Source organism: Delphinus delphis, chromosome 4 (genome assembly GCF_949987515.2).
Source record: "Delphinus delphis chromosome 4, mDelDel1.2, whole genome shotgun sequence".
Taxonomy (NCBI): domain Eukaryota; kingdom Metazoa; phylum Chordata; class Mammalia; order Artiodactyla; family Delphinidae; genus Delphinus; species Delphinus delphis.
Window position 1 is genome coordinate 117,940,024 of NC_082686.1, and position 23,203 is coordinate 117,963,226.

The 23,203-nt window shown below is 54.8% G+C and overlaps 1 protein-coding gene across 1 annotated transcript in view; it reads left to right on the plus strand.

Annotated features, from left to right (window-relative positions):
- Positions 1–537: 537 nt before the first annotated feature.
- The window catches only part of SPSB4 (splA/ryanodine receptor domain and SOCS box containing 4), a 61,618-nt gene continuing 38,952 nt past the window's right edge, over positions 538–23,203 (plus strand). The window contains exon 1 of the mRNA XM_060010071.1: positions 538–1,231. Within this exon, the coding sequence (XP_059866054.1) occupies positions 538–1,231 (694 nt within the window). The remainder of the gene's footprint in view (positions 1,232–23,203) is intronic.

Consider the following 23,203-nt stretch of genomic DNA (forward strand, 5'->3'; position numbering starts at 1 on the left):
ATTTCTAAAATAAAATTGCCTGTGACTACTCTAAGAGCCGAACACAGACTCTGAAGCCAGACGGCCTGTGTGAATCTGGGCTCAACCCCTTCTTAACCGTAGGACGTTGGTTAATTACTTATCTCCTCTATACTCTTTACTTTTCTCATCTATAAAATGGGAATGATAATGAATGTCTTATAGGGAGGTCTTAAGGATTAAATGAGCTAATAAATATGAATCACTTAAAACAGTGTCTGGCATATGGCAAGTTCTAGATAAGTGCCAGATATCATTCGATTCATTAGTTACTGTTATTAATGCACGCCCAGGGCCCAGCCAAGGCATGGGCATAAGTGGCTGTCGAGGCTGCTGTAATAACCCGCGTCCTTTGCTTCCTTCCAGGAGCTTGGGCCCCTGCCCCAGCCCCGCAGAGGCTGTGGACGTGTACGGTCCGGAACCCTGGTTTCCAGCCCCGTGGCCCATCCCTGGCTGCGGGGACCGGAAGCTCCCACGAGGTAGCGGTGGCCCGCAGCGGCCCCGTCCCGGCAGCGAGCCATGGGCCAGAAGCTCTCGGGGAGCCTCAAGTCGGTGGAGGTGCGAGAGCCGGCGCTGCGGCCGGCCAAGCGCGAGCTGCGGGGAGCGGAGCCGGGGCGGCCGGCGCGGCTGGACCAGCTGCTGGACATGCCGGCAGCGGGGCTGGCGGTGCAGCTGCGCCACGCGTGGAACCCCGAGGACCGCTCGCTCAACGTCTTCGTCAAGGATGACGACCGGCTCACCTTCCACCGGCACCCGGTGGCGCAGAGCACGGACGGCATCCGCGGCAAGGTGGGCCACGCCCGCGGCCTGCACGCCTGGCAGATCCACTGGCCGGCGCGGCAGCGGGGCACACACGCTGTGGTGGGCGTGGCCACGGCGCGGGCCCCGCTGCACTCGGTGGGCTACACGGCGCTGGTGGGCAGCGACGCCGAGTCCTGGGGCTGGGACCTGGGCCGCAGCCGCCTCTACCACGACGGCAAGAACCGACCCGGCGTGGCCTACCCCGCCTTCCTGGGGCCCGATGAGGCCTTCGCGCTGCCCGACTCGCTGCTCGTGGTGCTGGACATGGACGAGGGCACACTCAGCTTCGTCGTGGACGGCCAGTACCTGGGCGTGGCCTTCCGTGGCCTCAAGGGCAAGAAGCTTTACCCGGTGGTGAGTGCCGTGTGGGGCCACTGTGAAGTCACCATGCGCTACATCAATGGCCTTGACCGTAAGTGCAGCCTGCTGAGAGGGGAAGGGGTGGGCAGGGGTGGGTCCAGAGGCTGCCTGTCCCAGGCAGAACTGGGGGGGCGGGGAGACGGGGGAAAGCATCCTTCTGAGGCCCCATCCTCCATCAGCACTTGGGATAATCCTGAACTCGTGGTGAGGACGTGGACTCCGAGGCCAGGCTCCTGGGTTTGGACCTTGACTCTTTTCTGCTTGCTGGGTGATCTTGGCGTGTGCCTCGGTTTCCCTTTCTGCGAAAGTGGCTCAATGATAGTAATCTAGCTCCGGGTTGTTGTGAGAAATCAAATAAGATAATAATATATGTGACGTGCTTAGGACAGTGCTTAGAACTGGCGCCTAATAAGTGATTTGGGTGTTGATGCTAAAATTACGAACGTTTCAGTCGCTGTAAGGGTTGTGGCAAAACGATGTCTCCCGTGTTTCTGGCTTCAAGTTCACAGTGGGAGGAGAGTGACAAGTAGAAGACACAGTCCCTGCACTTGAATCCCATGCACTCGAGTTACTGATAAATAATAAGTAGTGATAACTATCATTTATTGAACACCTACTGTATGCAGGGGCTGAACACTCAAATCTAGGTCTTCCCGCTGAGCTCTCTGTTAAAGGGGGCATCTGGCTGATTATTGCCTCATGGGAATGAGAGCCGCAAGTTGTGGAATCTTCTGGTTTCTTTCAAGAGGACCTAGAAATCTAGATTTTGTGTGAACGATTCCAATTTTTAACGTTGGCAGCGGCTTAAGACACCGTGTGGACACACAAAACACCCTCGCAGGTTGCACAGAAGCCCACAGGCCGCTGTGTTTGACTGCTGGCAACTCTAAGGCCTCCTCTCATTTAATAGACACAACCATCCTGTGAGGCAGCTTAAAAATCCTAGTAACGAAAATAGTTCTTGGTTTTGGGAGGGAGTCACTTAGGGAGGCAGGGTGGCCTCTGGACAGAGGTGCATGTGGTCGCCTGTCCCGTGTTGAATCCCAGCCGAGTGGGGCCTGGAGTCAGTCACCTGTGAGCTTGTACACACCTCATCCAAACAGGCTTCCTGCCACACCCCTGACGAAACTCCCAGTGCTGGGCGCTTAAAGCCAGAATTCCAGCTTATTCATTTTATTTTATTTTATTTTTTTGCGGCACGCGGGCCTCTCACTGCTGTGGCCTCTCCCGCCGCGGAGCACAGGCCCCGGACGCGCAGGCCCAGCGGCCATGGCTCACGGGCCCAGCCGCTCCGCGGCATGTGGGATCCTCCCGGACCGGGGCACAAACCCACCTCCCCTGCATTGGCAGGCGGACCCTCAACCACTGCGCCACCAGGGAAGCCCCTAGCTTACTCATTTTAAATGAGAGATATAATTGCCCCTCTTCAGAGAAGAGAAACTCAAGAGCAGAGCTATGGAGAACCAGAGCCCGAACCTCCCCAGGTCGGTCAGCCTCCGAAGCCCACTCTTTCCCCATGCTCCCCCCTTTGGCTGAGGGGCTGAGAGTGACATGACACTCCAGAAAAGAGGTTAAGAACAAGATTTTAATCAAGTAAAAATTGACATTGACTCAGGTTAGCGTGGGTTGACCATTTTCAAGGGCGACAGACCACCAGAAAGTGGCTGGTGTGCTCCACTCTGTGGTACAATTGGCGATGCTTTTGCTCCTATTTCATTTCCGTGGTTGTTGGACTCAGGTTGCCATTGAATGGCAGAGTGGCCTGTTTTCTCTGATTAACTGTTTAAGTAAAGAGAGGATGAGTGTGTCCTGAATCGGGCTAGTTCAGTCACCGCAGTGCCTTGTGGAGAATGTTGAGAACCCTCAAAGACATGATGACCAGGCAAACCCCAGTGCTTAGAAAACCAACAGCAACAACAAATACTCTCTTTAAATGGAATTGGAAAATCTACTTGCCAGAGCTGATCACTGGACTACAAGGATGGCCTTGGTGTACCCAGGCTCTGGGATCTGACATGCCTCATTTCCCACTGCATCCCCAATGCTCAGTGCTTTTGTGTCTTTGGTGAGTCACTCTAAGGCTTTAGGGCTCGTTTTACTCAGCTGTAAAATGGGACAGTGTCAGGTCCCTTTCATAGCTGCTGTGAGGTCTTGTGTGACGGCACCAATACTATGGCAGCTGGGATTAAAGGCTGGCACTGATACCAAGAGGAATTACCTGAGCCAACCATTGGGCCCCCGAGGTGGGCTTCCTCTTGGGGATTGATTCACACTTGGACTGTTGTCTGTTGATTCGTTTACTGGCACAAAACTAAGGTGCTAACCAGGTTGCAGCCACGAAGGATAGGATCAAGGGTATTCAAGCCGTGGTGTTCCGCTTGCTGTGCTGCGGAGGGTGGAGGCTGGGTGGGAGAGGACAGTCGTGATCAGAGCATTCTGAGCTCTTGGGTCCTTCCGGTGGCTGGAGGTGCTTGGTGAGACTAAAACTTGGAGCATTCTATCCTCCCTGTCGGCAGTGACTTTTTCAGGTTGGCTGAGGCTAGAAAGCCCATCCAGGAGGCAAGGGGAGACAAGGCCAGGATGTCATACGATGCGAGCCTGTGGCATCTCCTGTTGGGTGACAGGATTAGGCTTGAGTGCTATGGTGCTGGCCCCTTCTCCAGATAGGAGTGATGTTCTCTATCTTGGGCAGGGTGTGACTGCAGAAAGGGGGAGCTCAGCTTTTTTGAACAAGCCCTGACTACAGGGTGAGCCACCAAAGAACAGGCTGAGGGGAGTCTGACGGGCTGGCTGGGAAGGGACTGTGTGATGCCTGTAGCTAGTGACCTGGGCTGCAGTCCAGCGGATCCCTGGACACCGAGAAGGCTTTGGCCCTAGGGAGTCTCTGGGGCAGGTAGGGTGACCCAAGGTGGAATTCTGTGCATGAAAAGAATTATGAGCCAATTGGTTGTGGCCACGAAGGTGGGTCCCCAAATTCAGACCCAACAAGGGGGTTAGGTGACCACAGTTAGAGACAGGCTCTAGGGCAGAAAAGCAGGGCCGCTCTCTGGGGTTGCTTCCCCACAAGGCCATGGGGGGTAGAACAGATGGGGTTAGAGTTTGGTCCCAGGACTCACCAGGAGGCCCTGGACGATGATTACCTCCTCGCTCTGGACCGCAGTGTTCTCCTTTGTAAAACAGGCGTGATAAAGCTCGCCAGCACAGAGCAGGGCCACAGCGACTGGTGCTCGCTGCTTTGACTAACTAGGTGAGCTGGGCCAGGTCCGGGGCTTCACCTCTGGATAAAAACAAAAGTGGCCTCAATAAGAGACTTCCCTTCTAATGTGTAGGAAGGAAGTTAATGGGCATGATTTTCTCAATTTTTGATTTTTATGACTATGAAAGCAAGACTTAGGAAGAGCTAACTGTCTGTCACTCTGAAGTATGGGTTTCTGGAGGACAAGAGCTCCTGGAAGTGCATCTTTCCTATTACAAATGTGTTCTTCGGCTACACCATGGAACGAAAACAGCTCAGCGTCTTGGGGGGTTTACAGTAGAGAGCTGCAGGATGCCCAGGGGCTCTGCCATCCGAGTGAGCTGGGAAGTGCAGAACCGAGGCCAGGCAGACAGGCCAGCTGGCTCCGGATGACTGGGTCCAGGGTCAAATAATAACAGCAATCACAGCGCCACGCTAACGACACTTCTCTGATACTTAGTCTGTGCTGGGCTAGATTCTAAGCACTTTACAAATTTTAATTCGTTTAATCCTTGTAACAACTCTTTGAGCTAATACCTTTATTAGCATCTTCATTTTCCGATGAAGAAATTGAAGCCCAGAGAGCTTGAGTAATTTGCTCAAGGTCACACAGCTAATAACTGGATCAAACTGAGGCACACTGGCTTAGTGGTCCCTTGTGGAGACGTTTACAGACAAGGCAGGAAGAGAAGGAATAGGAGAGGCTGCTCCACCTGGCTGGGTGGCCACTCAGCAAAGAACTGGACCCTTTCCTTCAGCGGTGAGTTTGGAGGAGGCCCTGAGATGCTGTCCCTCCCCCCCGGTTTCACCTCCAGCCCACCAAGCTCTTGACTGAGCACAGCACTCCACGGGGCGTTCTGAAAACCTAGTTGCATGTAAACAGCCCCAGCGGTGGCTGTGAATCAGGCATCCTTCGGTCGCTAACAGGAGAATGTCACTGAAAATGTCCCAACTGCCGTGAGGGTGGCCCGTGGGGTGGGCCAGGCCTTTGGAATCTGCTCCGGGCTGGTTTCTGGAATTGCCCTCCAGCCCCTGGCACCTCGTTCCACATGCTGGCGGCCAGGAGGGCTGACAGAACGGCTTTGTCTCCTGTCTTGGAGTTCTTGTGGTAGTGGGTAGTACGCGAGTGACACAGGAAGAGGAGAGGGGACCCCAGACAGAGCAGCTTTGATTTGAGGGTCATAATAATTATACATTTGGGGGATTCCACCCAAGTTCTGTGCCCTGGGCCAAGTGTTTTACTCATTTTCTTTTTTTTTCAGCCCACGCAATAAACCTTGAGGCAACGTCATTGTTATTAAACCCATCTTATAGCCAGTGGCAGAGCTGCCCTGAAACCCAGGTCGTCGGGACCATTGCCGTGCCTCCTGCTACCTGGGCCGGCCCTGCTGCCTCCACTGTGCCCGCCGATTCCAAAGAGCAGGTGTCCGAGCCCAGGGCTGACTAAGCGGGGACGGGGAGCGGGTACCCCAGGATCTCAGGCCCAGCGGGCAGGGAAGCCTTGTCCACCTGCTTCGAGCCAGGGAAACTGTCGTTCCAGACGTCATTCCTAGATGGTTTAATTGATCTGCCAACAAGCATTTATTGGTACATCAGCTCAGCAGAGGAGGCTGGCGTCCAGCCAAGGCTTCTGGTACTGATGAAGGGCAGAGAGTTTTCTACCGGGATGGCTGCGAGGACACCGTCCCCTTGCCAGAGCTGTGTGCGCTGCACTCACGACCTTCCCGCCCAGCTCCCCTGTGTCTCCTGGGTGGCACCATCCTCTGGACTCTGCTCTTCCCCCCTCCTGAGCCAGGTCCAGGCCTGGTCTCCCCTTTGCCCCGCACCCTATCATTGCCCTGACTCCAGCTCACCACAGCCCTCAACCCAGGGCTCTGTCCCCTGCATCCCCAATTCAAGGCTGAGTCCTCCTCCCATCCCCCCCTCCCCAATCCCCGCTTTGCCCCAGTCACTCACTTTTCCACATGTGTGTGCCTTCTTGGGTGGGTGTGAAGCTCCCCAGGGCACAGATGGTCAGCCAGGAGGCATGTGTGGGGAAGCGGGCACACTGGGGACTTTAAAATACTTTTGAAAGGTAAAGGATGCATGTGGCAACAAATTTCAACGCTACCAAAGCGTGCCTGGTGAAATACCTCCACCCCGAAGCTCCCCAGCCTCTCTTCCTGCTGGTGACCACCAGGATCACTTTCTCCTATGTCCTTCCAGAATCTTATGACAGAGAAGTTTCACACAAATGTGATCGTACTGTGAACACCGCTCTGCACCTCGTTTTCCGCCTTAATAGATCTTGGTGATCGTTTCATATGATTAACGTAGAGCTGCCTCATTCCTTATTAACAGCTGCATGGGTTTCCATGGTGTGGCTGTGTCATAATTGGATTATCCAGACCCTTATTTTTGGACCTTTAGGCAGTTTCCAGTCTTTGAGAATAAACTTTTGGTCCTGATTTGAATTTTATTTCTGCCCCCTGCTGGCTAATTGACATCCTCAAGCCTTTGTTTTGCCATCTGTGCAGTGGGAATAATTATATGTACCTTGCAGGGTTGGTGAGTATTAAGATAGATGCAGAAACGCAGCGTGGTCCAGCATGTCGCTCGCGTTAGGTGCGGGGTGGAGGGGAGCTGTTGATATCACACACTTAGCCTGCATCATTGATTGTGCTGTGTCCAGTGCTGAGCTCGTCTTGGGCACCCGATGAATGCTTGTGAAAGATTTGGTTTCTGATTTAAAATACGGCACAATCACATTAATTTGCAGTTAAGACGGCTTCAGACTCATTGTTGGACCACGATCATTTGAGATATATAATTCAGTCAGTCCTTACACGGGGTGTGTGTCAGCACAGTGAGACCCCTGGACCCCTTACTTGCACACAGCAGGTTCATAAGAGGTGTGTTTCGCTCTTTTGTTATTGCTGCTGCTGCTGAGAGTGGCAGTTCTCTGAGGCGGGACTGCATCCTAGCCGCCTCAGCCACCCTCATAGCGGAGTACCTAGTAGGTGCTCAATAAGTGCATGTTTTCTCCATCGCAGCGGGACTGGAGTCATAGCTGCCTGGAACGAAGTGAGGCTGGCTCTGAGCTGTCACCCCCTTGAAGCCTGACCCCGGAGTGACCCACTTCCACCCCTCATTGTGCACCGTGCACAGCACATCTGTCCCCACACCCGGGCCAAGCAGAGGCTGCATGATGGCCCAGCAATTCAATTCAGGATCTCAGCATTCAGAAACTAGCCCCTACCCTTTGTTTCCCACTAAAAAGGAACAGACTTTCAGCTGAAAAAAGGTTTCACTCAGACGCTGTGGCCCTGCTTTGAGGGCTTTTTTCCCCACAATTAACACAGTCATGAGTAGGTTCAGTCCAGGAAGTCCTGCCTGCAGAAGGGAGCTTTGAAACACAGGCCCGTTTGGGACAGGTGTCACCGTGGGCCACCACAGAGCTGCTGCCGTCTTTCTCAGAGGCTCACAGCCTGGTGTCATGGGAAGAACTGCGGCTCAGGGATCTCCCAGCCCCGGGCCCAGTCCTGACTTGGCTGCTCGTTAGCTGTGACCTTGAGCGAGTCACTTCACCCCTGAGCCGGTTTCCTCATCTGTAATAGTAATAGAAATTGACTTTGCCACGATCCATCGGGATCGTGGGTCATATATGGCAAGTGACTAGGCTGGTGCCGGGCACATAGAAGGTACTGAAAAAGGTAGGTTTAAAAATTGCCGGTTGTAACTATTATAGCTCTCGTAGGCTGTTAAAGTTACTTAGTGTTATTAGATGTGGAAATAATTATTGTTATTCAATTTGGGTCCACACTGTGAGCTCTGAGGGATTCCACACAAGGGAATACATTGGTCTGGGGAGGTTTTGGACTCTTTTCTCTTTAGGATACATGAAGGAAATGCCACCTGAGGTCCAGAGGCCACTGTGAGCTCGTCACAGGTGAGCTGGGAGTGCTCAGCCTTCCCTGCGAGCAGCCTTAAAGGCTTCCAGCTAAATGTCTGGCTCAAGCGCTCTGTAGCTCCCGCGGGTGACTTGCCTGGTGAGCATGTGTTCAGCACGGATGTCCAAACAAGTGGTGTCCTCGCCAGCTGTGCCCGCACGTGTGTTCAGCGGGGATGGGCTGTGAGGTGGTGGGCCTGAAGACCAGCATCTGCCTCTGAACAGATGGTTACTAGGCCTGGCTGCGGGCTGGCCGCTACTGGACCATGGAGGAAAGGGAGTGAGGAGGAGACGGCCGGTCTCCACCTTTCTGGGACTAGCAGGGCTTGAAGACAGGCCCCAGGCTTTAGGGCTGGAACGGGCCATTCAGCAGCCTGTGCAAGACCCACATTTTACAGGTGGGAGCTGAGTGGACTAGAGAGCTGGGAGGACTGGCCCAAGGTCACCCGCTAATGAGCGGCAGAACCAGACTAAAACCCAGGCCTCCAATCCCTCCTTGACAGTGCACCTTGCCAGAAACAAGAGAGTAAGCATTCAGTGCCGTTTATGAGTCCATATTGAAAAGCCCGACATAGGTGAAGGAGGACGTAGGAGTTCAGGAGGAGAATGATGGGTGAGGGTGGAAGGGCCTTTGGAGCTTGGGTGCAATTTAGAAGAGGTGCTCCCCACTCCCACATCCACACATAGGAAGACCCTCCGTGGCCTCTCAGTGCCTCCCACATGTCAGATAACCCCCTCCTGCTCAGACCACAGAACTAGGGGTTTCAGCGCCGGCAGGACCAGACATAACTGATCTCTCCATTTACTACCTGGATGACCCGGGCATAGGTTTCCTAACTTCTCCGTCCTGTACAGTGGGTGTGATGCTGGGACTTCGCCATAGACTTGTAGTCGGCTGCGCACCTCAAACTTTCACGTGCCACTCACGTCCGCTGGGGATCTTGTTAAAAGCAGGTTCTGACTCAGCAGGTCTGGGTAGGGCCCCAGACTGCATTTCTGACAAGCTCCTAACGACGCTGATGATGCAGCCTGTTGAGGCATCAGGCAGTCTGTTCAGCAGAAGGGTTTCCCGAAGCCGGTATCAGCAGCTGCCACTGCATGGAAACACCCTGAAATACAGCACAACCAGACCATTCGTTCTCACCCCTGCCGACGGGCGTCGGTGGGACTGGCCTGGGTGCCGCTGGGAGGGGCACAGGGCAAGGCCTCCAGGACGGCTCGTCGCCAAGTGAATCCATACTCTTATGCATGAATTTCCCGCGAGGGCGACTTCGTTTGGGAAGGGATTACCGCAAATAGAAACAGCTCCGTGTTAAAACAGTCATCGCGTGAGCACTTAACAAGAGGCCAGGCACAGCTCAGCACGGCACGTGCGCCATCTGATTTAAACTGCCACAGCCCCGTGCAAACGCCCGTGAGCGTTCTGTGCGTGTTATCTCGTTCCATCCACGGATGACAAGGCACTGCTCTCCCACGTCACTCGTGAGGAGACTGAGGCTGAGGGGGGATGAAGAGCCCGCTCATGGCAGGAGCTTGGCAGGCAGCCATCCGGCAACCTTGAACCCACGCCTCTCACCTCCGTGCCGCTCGGGGTCATGTGAGTCTGCCGTGGCTCTGTGGGTGGTCCCAGGCCTCGGCTGTCCTGCGCTCCGCAGAAGGGCTCCCCGACGCGATGGTGCCGGCGGCTCCCACTGCCACAGCCTGTGAGCACCCTTAAATACCGCACAGCCAGATCATCTGTCCTCACCCCTGCCCGTGGGAGTGGGTGTTGCCGGGAAGGCAAGGCACAGAGCAAAGCACATTTGCAGGAGGGTGTTCGAACCGCTGGGAGAGCAGACAGCCTGCTGGGCTATGCCTGCGGCCAGGGAGCCGGCTGATTCTCCCCGTCTCCTCACTTGGTTAAGACCAGGGGGCGGTTAGCATGAGTTATGGCCTAACCCAGACACTAATAAGGCTGCTTGTCTGAGGCCGTCCATAATTCACGTTAAGGCTGTGCCGTTTAATGGCCCTGCTTCATCGGATCTCCCTGGACTCGGTGCCTCCCTAATGATTTATTTGCTTGGGATGAAATTAAGCCGAGACAGGGTGAGCTTGGAAAACACTGCCGAGCCGGTTCTCCCCAGTTCTTCCTCCTCGGCAGCAGCTGCTTTCTATAAATAGAGCTGCGAGCCCCGCTTCGTGACCTGCCTGCTGGGAACCCCAACGGGTACAGGCTGCCCCATCCTGGGGCCCCACTTGACGAGGCACCTGAGGTCCCCATCTCTCACACCTCCAAGGCCCATGACCTCACCAGGGAGCACTGAGGGCCAGAGCTGCCAGCAGAGACATGGTCGTCCTTTAAGTAGAAGCGTCGACCCATTTGGATCCATTTGAGTCAATCCATTCGGAGCCACAGCGGCATTCCAGATCTTGTCCCATTGGTTGAGGTCTCTCCCTCAAAATGCATCCACGATGGTGTCCCAGGGTGAGGGCGGTTTTGCCCTAGTGCTTGCTGAGGTGGACAGTAGCCCTCTGCTCGTTGTCTGGGCCCTGCTGGGGGTGCCATGTGGGATCCCGGTCTTCCCCCTGAGGGTGGCTCCCTCTGGGGTGAGGGGCCAGAATCACAGCCCGGGGCCACTCACAAAGCTCACCCAGGGGCCAAGCATCGAGAAAAGGGGAGGGACGTTTAGTTGAGGCTCCCTTGGAAATCCAGACCCCAGGAGATCCAAGTTGCCTGAGGGAAGGGGTGGGCGTAAGGTTGCATGTGTAGTGGGCGGGTCCAGGAATGGGATGCTCTCAGGCACCCCACTGCTGCCTCCACTGCACGTCTGCCCCAGACCCCCTCCCGTCCACCTGTGCCCCGCCTCTCCTGTGTCATCTCTATTCCCTCATAATTTGGGTATCTCTTGGGGATAGCTCACCAGGACCCTGACCCCTCCTTGGTCCCTGACCGCTTCCGCCTCCCTGTTAGCTGACACGTTATTTTCCCAGGTCTTGGTTTAAAGTCCTGAGCGTTTCTGATGGGCCAGCGCTTCTCAGGTGCAGACAGAGGTTCCCACCAGCCCTCTGATTGGTGCCTCTGGGTCAGGTCCCACCTGCTGGTTCCCTTAGTTGTGGGGAATCCTGGAGCTGGTCACTTGGCACACTTACCTGGACCTCAGCGACCCTCAGGGAGAGTGGGAGAAACACAGGTTCTGGCTGTCTCTGAATCCGTGGACCCTGGAAAGTGTGTGTGTGTATTATAAGCTTCCCAGTTGATCATGCCATCAACGCAGCACTGGCTGGAAGTCAGCTCCTTGAGATGCCTGGCTGGAAGGAGGCTGCTGGAGTGAGTAGGGGTGCAAGGTCATGTAGTGAGGGGGGGTGCTGGTGGCTAAGCAGAGATGTCCCAGGTTTACAGGTACTAGTTGTCGGGAGGTGCTTGGAAAAGGTGGAGGGGATAGGTCCTGGAAGGAGCTCTGCACTAGGAGCCAGGAAACCTGGCTGGGCCCCTCCAGCTTGGCAATGGCTGTGTGACCTTGGGCGAATCACCTCCCCTCTCTGTGCCTCTGTTTCTCCATCACAGGAAAGAAGGGATTAGACAAGATAGCCTGGAAGAGTCCATTACTCATCGGTATCTAACATCCAGAGGCTGTCTGCACGTCTGATCTTTTGGATGACAGACTTTATACAGCTGTGCTGTGCAATACAGTAGCCACTAGCCACGTGTGGCTACTTACATTTAAGTTTAATGAAAATAAAATAAAGAATCCAGCTTTTCGGGCTTCCCTGGTGGCGCAGTGGTTGAGAGTCCGCCTGCCGATGCAGGGGACACGGGTTCGTGCCCCGGTCTGGGAAGATCCCACATGCCGTGGAGTGGCTGGGCCCGTGAGCCACGGCCGCTGAGCCTGAGCGTCCGGAGCCTGTGCTCCGCAACGGGAGAGGCCACGGCAGTGAGAGGCCCGCGTACCGCAAAAAAAAAAAATCCAGTTTTTCAGTTGCGTAGCCACATTCGAGTACTCCATAGCCACATGTGGCTGGTGGCTACCATATCGGGCAGGGCAGGTGTAGAACATTTCCGTCATCGCCCCAAACTCTAGTGGACAGTGCTGCTTTAGAGCCACTGGGAGGACTGGGGAGCCTCACGGAAAGGGCGTTGGCCACTGTTTCCGTCATGGGGCTATTTCCATCTGGGGCTGCAAGGAGGTTCAGCTCTCCCATGAGTTAGTTATTCTAGGGCCCAGCTCCAGGATGGAGGGTCAGGAAGAAGATTCAGCACAGGTGCCTGCCCAGGGAGAGTTGGGCAGCAACACTACCAGGAATACTTGGAGAACTGGGTGGGGAGAGCCAGGAGGGGGCAAGGACAGGAGGTATGCCAGGAATGCGAGGAGGAGGGCCTGGGGGACAGCAGGGGTCAGGAGCCCTGGTGGGGGGGAGGGGCAGCTGCACCAGAGAAGCAAGAGCTCCAGTACACCCAGCGCAGGTTGGGGGAGCAGCGGAAACCCCTCGCTAGTCTGTGTCCCTGGGAGCATCCCTGAGCCCGCGGAGCCTCCACCTCCTTGTGGGTGAAAGGGGAGGAATGAGAAAGAGGCTTGTTACGGAGATGAAATAGAACCAGACCCTTGAGAGCCCTTTGTAAATGGTGGCCCGGATCGCGGTAGAGACTGCTTCACGAGGCCCGGTTGAGTGTCCGTTTTGACTTGTAATCATAACTGCCCTCAGTGGTGATTTTAAGGTTCTGGGGTGTCTGTCCTGTCTGTCCATCTGGGCAGTAGGCTCTTTGGAGAAGGGGTGGGTGTGTTCTTCCCATGTCCCTGCAGCCCTGAGCACGCAGGCGGCTTCCGTCCATTCTGTCCCACTGCAGCTGAACAGAACGGCACTGGTGGCCACCATGCGGGGGCCCCTGGCTCTTTCCTCCTTCCTCCTGACCTGGTGGCCCTTCGCCGGCATGTACTCATGCCCCGGGAGTTGTCCAACACTTTCCTTGTCCCTGACACATGTGTGTGTCTGCCTGGGTCTGGTTGTCATTTTCTGACCCCAACCCCGCCGTGTATAAACAAACCAAGGGCAGAGGTCAAAGGCCAGAGCGGGGCTTTTCTGGCATCTCGCAAGGGGTGCCCTTGGCAGGAAGTAGCCTGGTGTCTAGTTTCATGATGAAATGGGCTTTCATCTGCATTCCTCGCTGGGAGGTGACTCGACTGGCTGACTGTGGATGATGGATTGCCTGCTGCACCCCAGCCCTGCATGGGTTCATGGCTCAGGTCTGGCTCTGGCTTTTCATGAAGTCCCTACCAAGACACGCAGAACATGGAAAGGGGAGTTGAAGCCCACCAGAGCCACCTGTCCCACCATATGCCTGGTGGGCTTCCCCGCAGAAGTGGCTGTGAAGATACGTCAAAGTAACCGTTTGCTAAACACTTCCCTGCCCCAAACTAAATGCTTTATATATATGCAATTCCATTCAATCCTTTTTGGTGAGTCATGTTAACATCCCCATTTCATGGATAGGGAAACTGAGGCTGTGAGAGGCCAAGTGGTCACAGGGTCAGAACTGGAATGTGGACCCTAGTCTGTCTGATTCCCATTTCAGGTTCAAATGTCCTGAAAGTTTCCTTCTTGCCTCTGGTATCTTCCGTCTGATCACAGTGAGGTTTTTCAACACCTGAAATGCTCCCTGCTCTCATTGTTTAGCCTCAGCGTGATGATCTGAACTTCTCTAGGTGTGGGCTTAGGGCCAGGTTTTGCAGAGCTGTGTGACCTGGGCCAGCCACAGAACCCCTCTGAGCCCCAGGTGCCCTCACTAGACAGTGGGAGCACCTCACATATCCAAGGAACTGGAGTGGTGGGGTGCCAGGTACATGGAGGGGCCCAGGGGAACTGTGCTCCGTGGTTTCTGAGGAGACAGTCACTGCTGTCCCCACGCTACCCACCCTCACCAGCCCCGGTAGGACCCTGGTGGTGCCTCTCTCGATCCAAGAACGTGTCCAGCAGAGGACATGGGAAAGGCATCAGCCCCGCATGGGCCCCATGTTCTCGGCCTTCTGAGAGCACAGCTGACTCTGCCCTGGGAAGTGAGGGCTCTTAGTTGCACCCCTTTCTCGGAGCAGACCCAAGGAGATGGATCTTGTATGTGGCCTCCCTCACCAGAGCCGGCTTCTTAGCACTTCTGTCACAAGAGCGGGCCCCCAGTGCTCAGGCCAGCATTCACATCTCACCAGGCAGATTTCACCTCCGCTTTTGCCTGTGCTGTGCCTCCTGCCTGGATGCCATCTTCTCCATCTCCATCTGCCCAGAGCTGTCCTTTCTCAAGGCTCAGAGAGATGCCAACTTCGTTTGTAAAGTGCTCCCCAGTGACCTCAGTCCATACTGACAGCTCTGCTCTGTGCTGCTGGAGCGCACTTGGGTGGATGGAGGGTGTGCGGGGCTTTACAACTCAGCAAAGTTGAAGGCACGACCGCATTCTTAGTGACCAGCCCTCCGACGCCTCTCTCCATGGCTTGTCTTCCTTAGACTCCAGCCCGCCGCTTACCTCTCCTCCTCTGAACCCCGGAATCCTCTGGGGGCCCTGCAGAGTAGAGGGAAGTCAGGCAGAAAGCCCGGGTTTGAATCCTAGCTCTGCCATTCCGGGCTGCGGCCTCTCTGTGCTTTCCCTTTGGTGTCATCACCTGCAAAGGGCGGCTAACGATGGCCGTGCTGGAGGGTGGCAGAGAGGGGTCAGGGAACCTGTCAGCTTGGCAAGCCCAGCTCAGCGCTGGAGGGGGGCTGCCCTGGATGGCGCTCACGTGGATTCCCTTCCTCTCCCAGATAGGAACAGCCTGAGATACAGCCCTGAGTAGACAATGGGCACACAGTAAAGACTTCTTGGCTCTTCCAATACTTTCTTTTGCGATGTTTCTCTCTTAAAAGCAACCTGAGGTGCTCGAGGCTGAGAGCAGAAGCATGGTGCTCGCTCAGCCTCTGAGGGGGACCCTGCCTGGCCCTTCCCTCCCCCTCCCCACCCCCCCACCCCGTCCTGGCCTCCCTGTGCCCTCCCTCCATGCCCCCCGGGCGGCTGCACCGGCCTATAAATCAAACCTGTCCCTGGAGACCTCTGACCCAAACCAGATGGCTGTACAACGCCAGCACAGAGTAGGCTCAGCTTCCAACAATGCCTGACCCCTCCCCCGCCTGACCTGGGGCCTTGGAGATTCTTTAGGCAGCTGCCCTGTCAATCACTACCAATTGGTGATCCAGGCCTGGCAGCAGCTGGGGGCCGTGACCTCACAGAGACACTTAAGAGACTGTCTTGGAGACATTCCATTAAGCCATATATAAAGATCTCTTGAGGGTTTGTGGTGTCTGCTTTCTGTACCACAGGCAGTAGCCTGGCCCAATAGCCTGAGCTAGTATGCTCTGTGCCACTGTCTGCCTCCTCCTCCAGGAAGTCTTCCCTGGCTAGAGCCACTGCTGGAGCTTGTGTAGCAGAGCCTGTCTGACCCTCCAGGCACTCATTCAGACACTGTTCATTCTGTCTACAGCCTTTCACTGTGCTTCCTTGCCTGGGCCCATGGGGACGCTTGGACATTGCCTTGCTACCAGGAGCCCCCCGAGACAGCTATAGATAATTACAGGACAGGGTGAGCAGGGGACCCAGAGCACCATAAGAACTCAGAAGGTGGATGCACTATAACCTGGGAAGCCAGGACAGCTTCTCTAGGAGGAGCACTTGAGCTGTCTTGAAGGATGAGTTGGAGTTTGCCAACTAGAGGAGGGGGAGGAGTGTGTTTCAGACAGAAGAACGGCATGCAGCAGGTACTGGCTCGGGGTGCAAAGCAGCTTGATAGATTCAGGGGCCCGCAAATTGGAGAGCATGCCAGAAGTACACCTGGAGGATGATTGAGGGTTAGAGGTATATCAGTATGAATTAGGTTTGATTGTGTGCAACCCCAAATCTCTAATAATAGGCTTAAAATCGAGTAGAGGTTCATTTCTCTCTCACTTAAGAGAATTCTGGAAACAGGCAATCCAAGGATATTGTGGGGCTCCAGGAGGTGATCAGTGCCTCAGGCTCCACCTGCCTGCTGCTCTACCTTCCCGGCTTGTGATTTTCGTTCTCTCAGGTACCTCATGGTCTCAAATGGCTGCCACACCTCCAGCCTTGACACCTACATTCCAGGAAGTAGGATGGAAAAAGAGCTGGAGGGCACACTGTCTCTCTTTAAAAGGATGTCTCAGGGGCTTCCCTGGTGGCGCAGTGGTTGAGAGTCCGCCTGCCGATGCAGGGGACGCGGGTTCGTGCCCCGGTCCGGGAGGATCCCACGTGCCGCGGAGCGGCTGGGCCCGTGAGCCATGGCTGCTGGGCCTGTGCGTCCGGAGCCTGTGCTCCGCAAGGGGAGAGGCCACAACAGTGAGAGGCCCGAATACCGCAAAAAAAAAAAAAAAGGATGTCTCAAATACCCTACTCTGCTTCTGCTTATAGCTCAGTGGTTAAAACATCACATACCACTCTTAGCTGCAAGGAAGCTGAGAAATGTAGTTCTGATCAATAAGTGCTGACTAGAACATTGTTCTGCAAAGGATCCAGAGGCCCTACCTTGCCTCTGTGGGAAAGAACACTGCTCGATTAATGATGTCTCCCTTCCTTGTGGGCATGGAGCCGACAAGATGCATCCCAGTGTTTGTCTTGCTGGTCTGCCGCCAGGAGGTCCTCTCCCCAGGGATTCCCAAGGTGTTTGGTGCAATTCCTGCAAACAGAGCCAGGCACACGGCCAGCCGCTCTCCAAAGCCCCGGAGCTGAGCAGAATTCCGGGTGAAGGGTTTCTTGGTGCTTTGCAGTCTGATCTTGTGTCTGATCTACAGCGTCCTTAAGGCATCCATTGCGCTTCAGCAAGCCTAGAGTCTGCAGAGTGGGCCGTGCCATTAGAGCATGGACTTGGAGGACAAGAAAGGAATACAGTGTCACTAAGGTAACTGCAGCCTCATCCCCCAGTGAGAACTTCTCCAGAAGGTCATAATAGAGAAAGAATTTGAGGAAAGTTCTGAGCCATTTTATTTCACAGCTGGAAATGCATTGTCTCCTGGTTTAATTTCACACCTGCTGTGTGTCAGAGCCTCAGTTTCCTCAGCTGTGAAATGGGGTTAATACTACCTGTCTTCAGGGGTTGCTGGAAGGATCACATGTAACAAAGGAAGGCAAAGCAGGGAAGAGACACAGAGGGTAGCAGTTAGGAGCACAGGCTCTGGCCTCAAACTGCCTGGGTTCCAATTCTGGCTTTGCTGCTGGTATATGTTACTTAACCTTGTGTAACCTTGTGTATGATAACTTAACCTCTCAGTTCCTTTGTCTCCTTATCTGTGAAATGGTGATGATGATAATAGTAGTACCTACCTTAAAGGGCTGTTGTAAGGCCCATACGTGTCATAATATACACGTAAAGGGCTTACACATCTGGCACACGGTATGTGCATGTAAGAGGTAACGGCTCTGAAGAGCACAGTCTTTGTGACCAGGCAGGTGTGGGCTAGGATTCTGGGTAAATTCCTCCTTTGGGTCTTAGTTTTCTCATTTGTAGAACAAGGCTAATAGGACCTGCCTTGCAGAGTGAGGATTAGTAATAGAATAGCTGTAAAGTGACACGTAGGACACACTCAACAAGCCAGCACTATGGTGACAATTATAATAATGAGACCGTGTCCCAGGCTCTGTTATCAGCATCTTTTCCTCCTAAGAGCACTAGACAGCTAGGCTGCTAGTGACGTTCCTCCTGGGGAAAGTGAGGCCTAGGGACTTGCCCAGGGTCACACAGCTGGTGAAAAATGAAACTGAGCTTTGACCTCCCGGGTCAGCTGACCCACAGCCCGTGCTGTCTTACGTGGGAACGTTGGTCCTGAACAGGAGCAAGCCTTGGGTTTAAGGGGGGAAGGGCTGGGCGTGGAGGTTGCCCAGAGCTTCAGGGACAGCTGCCCCGGAGGTGCCATGCGACACAGAGGACCAGGGCTTCTGAGCCCTTGTAGTCCAATTCGCCTGCAAGTCGCCTGACCCTTGCTCGGAGCACGAGCTCTCTGGGCCTGTCTCGAAGAAGGGCTGTCCTCGTGGGACTCCCGTGGCAGGCAGTGTGGACGGTGGTGGGGCAGCAGGCGTGCAGCTCGCTCCCTCGGAGTTGAGATCCGCAGGTAGACAGTGGGAGGCGAGGGAGGGGCTGGAAGAGCATGTGAAAGCCAGGTGTCCAGAAGATTCCGTGTTAGCAGAGTGGGGGGGGGGGTGGGATTGTGGACGGGGCGGGGGCAGACAGGACGCGAGCAGATGGTGGAGGAAGGTAGGCCACGTAGGGAGGTGGGCCCAGGGGAGGGACCCAGGGGAGGGACCCAGCAGGAGGCGAAAAGTCCAGGGTGTGCTCTTGAGGCCCCCAGTTTTGGTGTCCCAACAATGTCAGGCACTGTCGCAGCTGCTTCACATCCATGTCCTTGTTTGATCCTCAAATTGTCCTGGGGAGCAGGTGTGACGTACCCATTTTCCAGGCAAGGAAGCAGAGGCTCCAGAGGCGAAGGGGCTTGCCTGGGCTGGCCGGGGGCAGCAGAGCTGGACCTGGGCCCAGAGCCGAGTGCCAAGCCCACCTGCCACCTGGCGGCGGGAGGAGCGGGGTGGTGAGTGTCTCCAGCCACCTCCTTGAGGAGTCCCTGCCTTGTCTGTGGCGGGGATCCGGGTGCTGGGACACTTCTGCGCTTACAACCTTAAAGGATAGACTTTTCTTTAGGAAGCAAAAGTTTGGTCGTGCTCAGTGAGCAGGAAAATGGAAGTGACCCCAGGGCAGAGATTTAAGGCCCTGCTGGCCCCTTGGGCAGCACCGTGTTTAATAGCTGGGACGGAGGCTGCGGTGTCAGCGATAAATCCACTCTGTGCCATGGGGTGGGGGGCCGCCCTCCCCTCTGAGTTCCATCTGGACCTCAAACTCCTTCCCAAGCCTGGCTTGGAAGTGGGCCGGCGGCCGCCCATCCCCCTCCCCTGGACAGCTGAGCTGTTAGCACCAGCTCCAAGGGGAGGCGTCACCCGTGCTACACGGGGACACACAAAGACGGCACAAAGTACAGGGACCGCATTGACACACACTATAAAAAATAACGCTGCAAGGCTGTGCTCCACACACGGTATCTAGGTGGCTCCAGGAGAAGAGGTGAATTTCCTGCTTCTTTGTGCTTAATGTCCTTTCCAAATCAACACTTACAGAAGGATAGAACTGTGGAAAGTCTAACGCTTTCTAACCATCCCCACTTCCCATTTGATTCCTGGGGAGCCCACCCCCCATCCCCTCCACCCCACAGTGGCGGGCAGTCCCAGGCCTGGTGCTTCCGGAAGGGCAGCGTCCATGCCCTCTGCTCTCCCTGGAGCTGCAGGTGGCCACTCAGCAGGACACAGGTACAACCTTGAGGGCACCCCTCAACCATTGGGAGCACAGGGCTCAGTGGATACGTGTCCCTGGCTCCCCAGCCTCCAGTGGGACAGCCCTGAGGTGCATTCTACACAGCCGCTCAGAGGGTCCGAGCACGAGCCCCCGGCTATGTCCACTCATTAACACACCCTCTCTAGTCTTCCTCCCTTTCCTGTTTCACTCTCCCCTCTCCCTCATTTTTATTTCCTGAGATTGCCTCCCCCCAAAACTACCGGCACCCAAAGCCTCATCTCAGGGGAACCCCAACTAAGACAGGCCCACTCTGAACACTTTCTTTTTTTTTTTTGGCACGCGGGCCTCTCACTGTTGTGGCCTCTCCCGTTGCGGAGCACAGACTCCGGACGCGCAGGCTCAGCGGCCATGGCTCACGGGCCCAGCCGCTCCGCGGCATGTGGGATCCTCCTGGACCAGGGCACGAACCCGCGTCCCCTGCATCGGCAGGCGGACTCTCAACCACTGCGCCACCAGGGAAACCCTGACCACTTTCTTGTAGAGCATCTCAGATGTGTTCTAGGCATACACAAGTGCATCTGTGTCCGTATCCAAATACTGATTTCCAGATTCCTATCTTGTTCTCTTTATGCTTATTCCATCTACTCAATAAATTTACTGAATAAACTAAAAAAAAGAAGTCCACAAATGGGACCATTCTGCAACGTGCTTCCTTCGTGACTGGATGAGACACTCAGGGGGATTTCAGGCACCCGTCGGTGCACCCAGGAGCCCTTCCTGGCGACCTCGATCCTGTTTATGGGGCCACCCACATCCCCCAAGAGTGGGGCCAACCCCAGCTAGAGGTTACTGGTCCTCAAGGAAAGGGAGTGTGGGACCAATCCTCTCTTCGCCCAGCCGGTCAGTAGGCACTGTCCAAACACTGGCTGAGCCTTCTCTACCTCCCCCAGCAGGCCAGACCTGGGCTGGGGCCTTGCAGCTGCAAAGAGGGGCTGACATGGTCCAGTCCGTATGTCCAGCAAGAGTAGAACAGTCGAGTAGGAGCCCCAGGTTCCCACAGTCCTCAGACAGGGACAGAGGGCACACAGGGGACACAGATATCCAATCAGGGAGGGCTGTGCAGAGGAAGGGACTTCTGCCAGGTTGGGTAGAGCCTGAGGAGCAAGGTAGACCATGGGGGCTGCTGGAGCAAAGGTGTGGAGTGTGAAAGACGGGGTGGGGGCAGGGAGGCAGAGTAGGACGGTGAGCACATGGGGTGTTTCTAACAACTGACCCTATCATTTTCTTCGACTGCAATGAATTCTTTTTTTTTTTTTTTGCGGTACGCGAGCCTCTCACTGTTGCGGCCTCTCCCGCTGTGGAGCACAGGCTCCGGACGTGCAGGCTCAGCGGCCATGGCTCACGGGCCCAGCCGCTCCGCGGCATGTGGGATCTTCCCGGACCGGGGCACGAACCCGCATCCCCTGCATCGGCAGGCGGACTCTCAACCACTGCGCCAGCAGGGAAGCCCGACTGCAATGAATTCTTTATGCAGACTTTCACAAGCAGGTCTGTGTGTGCCAGTGGCCTCAGGGTCAGGAACCAGATGAGATGATGAATGCACTTGGACAGAAGCCCTTACCTTATTCTGTAGGGAATTTGTCAAAAGCCAGTTATCTTTGAAAAAACCAATTTTCAGGGAGTTCACAGAAATCTTTTCAGAGTTTGTGGATGTTGATTGCTCTGCCACTAATCAGCTGGGTGACCTGGGGAGTCACTTTAGAGCCTGCTTGGAACTGCTCTTTTTGTTTCTTCAAAGTAGCAAGTGACATGTAGGTATATCTACTGTGGGAGGGACGGGGACATTCAGGAACACCAGTCTTGGGTGATGCTGGCCACCCACCCCTTTTTTCTGCTCCTTCTGCCCTTCTAGTCTGTTTATAAATTGAGGGGAATACTAAGCAAAACATCTCTCTCTCTCTCTCTCTCTCTCTCTCCCTCTCTCCCCTCCCTGCTCCACTGCCTCCCACATTGGGAATATACATGGTCAGCCCAGAATTTAGACCCCAGTTCTACTACCATGCGACCCTGGGCAAGTAATTTTTTAAAAACTCATTCTGCACATATTAATTGAGCACCTCCTGCTATCGCATGCACTGGGGATACAGAACTGCAGGGACAAAACAGACAAAACTCCCTGTCCTTATGAAGCGTATATTTTAGTAGGTGGAGATAGACAATCAGCCCATCAGTGAATAGTAAACTGTTCGCTGGTGATACGTGCTATGGAGAAAAATAAAGCAGGGACGGGGCTAGAGTGTATTGGGGGAAGTTGGAGTTTGCGATTTTTAAATAAGGTGGCTGAGGAAGGCCTTGTTGAGAAAGTGACGTTTGAGCAAAGAACTTGAAAGAGGAGCGGGAATGAGCCATGCGGGTGTATCTGGGAAGAGCTCTCCAGGCAGAAGTAACAGCAGGTGCAAAGGCCCTGAGTCACATGGTCACGTGTGCTGGAACTGAAAGGTGAAGGGAAGAGGCACAGGGGGTGAGGCCAGAGAGGAACCAGGCGGTGGGGGGAGGCAGACCAAGTATGACCTTCAGTTTTCTCTCTGAACGAGATGGGGAGTCACTACAGAGTTTGGGGAAGAGGAGTGACCTGATTTGCCTTAGGTTTCAGCCATCACGTTAATTGCAGTCTTGGGAATAAGTTTTTTTGGGGGAGGGGTGAGGGTAAAAGCAGGGAGGCCAGTTAGGAGGCTGTTTCAATACAAATGAGAGATGCTAGTGGCTTGGATCAGGATGGTAATGGTGTAGGTGACGAAAGGTAGCTGATGCTGGATGTATTCTGAAAGTGGGACCAACACTTTCTCTTTTTGAGAGCAAGAGAAAAGTCAAAGAGTCAAGGATGGGGGCTTCCCTGGTGGCGCAGTGGTTTGAGAATCTGCCTGCCAATGCAGGGGACACGGGTTCAAGCCCTGGTCTGGGAAGATCCCACATGCCGCGGAGCAACTGGGCCCATGAGCCACAACTACTGAGCCTGCGTATCTGGAGCCTGTGCTCCGCAACAAGAGAGGCCGCGATAGTGAGAGGCCCGCGCACCGCGATGAAGAGTGGCCCCCGCTTGCCACAGCTGGAGAAAGCCCTCGCAAAGAAATGAAGACCCAACACAGCAAAAATAAATAAATTAATTAAACCACATTAGAGAATGGCTGAAAACACTTTAAAAAAAAAAAAAAAAAAGAGTCAAGGATGATCCCCAGGTTTGGGGCCCAGGCAACTAGAAGGATGAAGGTGCCTTTATCCAAGATGGGCAGGACTGCAGGTTGGTGGGGGGGTTGTCAGGAGCTGGACCTGGGACATGTAAGGGTTGAGATGCCCACAGGGCATCCAAGAAGAGGTGCTGTATAGGCAGTTGGATATGGAGTGCAGGGGAGAGGTCCAGCATATAGATGGTTTTTGTAACCATGACACAGTGTGAAATCCCTGGGGTAATGGATGTAGCTACTAAAGAGCAGAGGTCTCAGGACCAAGCCCTGGGACACCATAATG